The 1,384-nt window shown below is 58.8% G+C and overlaps 1 protein-coding gene across 1 annotated transcript in view; it reads right to left on the bottom strand.

Moving 5' to 3' along the window:
- The window catches only part of sox14 (SRY-box transcription factor 14), a 979-nt gene extending 161 nt beyond the window's left edge, over positions 1–818 (bottom strand). The window contains exon 1 of the mRNA XM_037675021.1: positions 6–818. Within this exon, the coding sequence (XP_037530949.1) occupies positions 6–718 (713 nt within the window). The 5' untranslated portion in view covers positions 719–818. The remainder of the gene's footprint in view (positions 1–5) is intronic.
- Between the last annotated feature and the right edge of the window lie 566 nt (positions 819–1,384).

The following is a 1,384-nucleotide window of genomic DNA, read 5'->3' as shown; positions in this document are numbered from 1 at the left end:
GTTACATGGCAGTGGCGTGTGCGGAGGAGTAAGGGTCTATCCCAGTCTTGGTCATACCTGGAAACAGTATGTAGGCCACCGGGGGCTGTAAACTGGACGCCGACCAGGCCGTGCAGTTACACGGCACCACGTAGCCCGGGTTCGTGGGCGACGGGTGGGTGTGGGTGTGCTGACTGGGACACCCGAGGGCGCCGAACGCTCCGTTCTGGTATCCCAGGGAGGAGGCGTAGGGCAACGTGCTGGTGCTCAACGTGTGGGGCATCTCCGTCATCTTCTGGATGGCGCTGGAGCTGAACTGGCTCGGGTCGAGGAAGGAGTAGGGGGCGGAGGAGGGCGGCAGGAAGGCCCGGGCTTTCTCCGAGGAGCTGAGCAGGGAGTCGGCGGCCGACACCGGCAGTCCCTTCAGGTGCTCCGTGTCCCCCAGGTAAGGCAGCGGGAACACGTAGCGGTCCTTCTTCAGCAGGTTCTTGGGCTTGCGCCGGGGCCGGTACTTGTAGTCGGGGTGCTCCTTCATGTGCTGCGCGCGCAGCCGCTTGGCCTCGTCGATGTAAGGTCTCTTCTCGGACTCGGACAGCAGCTTCCACTCGGCCCCCAGCCTCTTGCTGATCTCCGAGTTGTGCATTTTGGGGTTCTCCTGCGCCATTTTCCTCCTCTGGCCCCGGGACCAGACCATGAAGGCGTTCATGGGTCTTTTGATGTGGTCGGCGGGCTTGGACATGTTCACAGCGCACCTGTGGTGGCCCCCCTCCGGTGTCAGACACGAGGAAAAGTTGTGGTCGGAAGGGAAGCTGTTCACCTGTCTAAATGCCAGATGCCGGTCATGCCACGTCTGGGGATGTTCTGGAGGAGAAACAAAAAACGGAGGAAAAGGGAAAGAATCCAGCGCCCGGTTCGGTTCTGCCCCAAGTCCAGCTCTGTGAGACCTGCGGCGCGAGAGGAAAAAACAAAAGTCTTTCAAAATCCACAAAGGTGAAAGAAATGCTCCGCGTTCACTTTGCGGGAGTCAGAAAAGTGATAATTCTTCTTCTTCTGTCTCGTTCTCGCACTTTCTCTCTGGGAGCTTCGTCGTCACGAGCACCTGGATTGGAAATGAGCGGAAGCGCGTGAATACGAGCCAAAAGCGGCGAAGTTCAAAGGCTGGGCTGGTTTGGTTTCGGCACGCAATCTGACATAATCTGCAGGGCGTTCACTCCAACCTGCGCGCGCCCAATCAGCGCCAGGAGCGCAGCGCGGGAGCCCTGCGGGGGGGACACAGCCCGTGCACATTACAACATAAACAAAGACAAGCTGGGTGTAGGAGGCTGGAAGAACAACAAAAAGAAGAGGAACAGAGGTGAGGATGTGTGTGTGTGTGTGTGTGTGTGTGTGTGTGTGTGTGTGTGTG

The sequence above is a fragment of the Nematolebias whitei genome, chromosome 3 (assembly GCF_014905685.2).
Source record: "Nematolebias whitei isolate Nwh7 chromosome 3, NemWhi1, whole genome shotgun sequence".
Classification (NCBI taxonomy): domain Eukaryota; kingdom Metazoa; phylum Chordata; class Actinopteri; order Cyprinodontiformes; family Rivulidae; genus Nematolebias; species Nematolebias whitei.
Note: the sequence above shows the minus strand (reverse complement) of the source record. Positions and strands in the feature narration are given on the sequence as shown.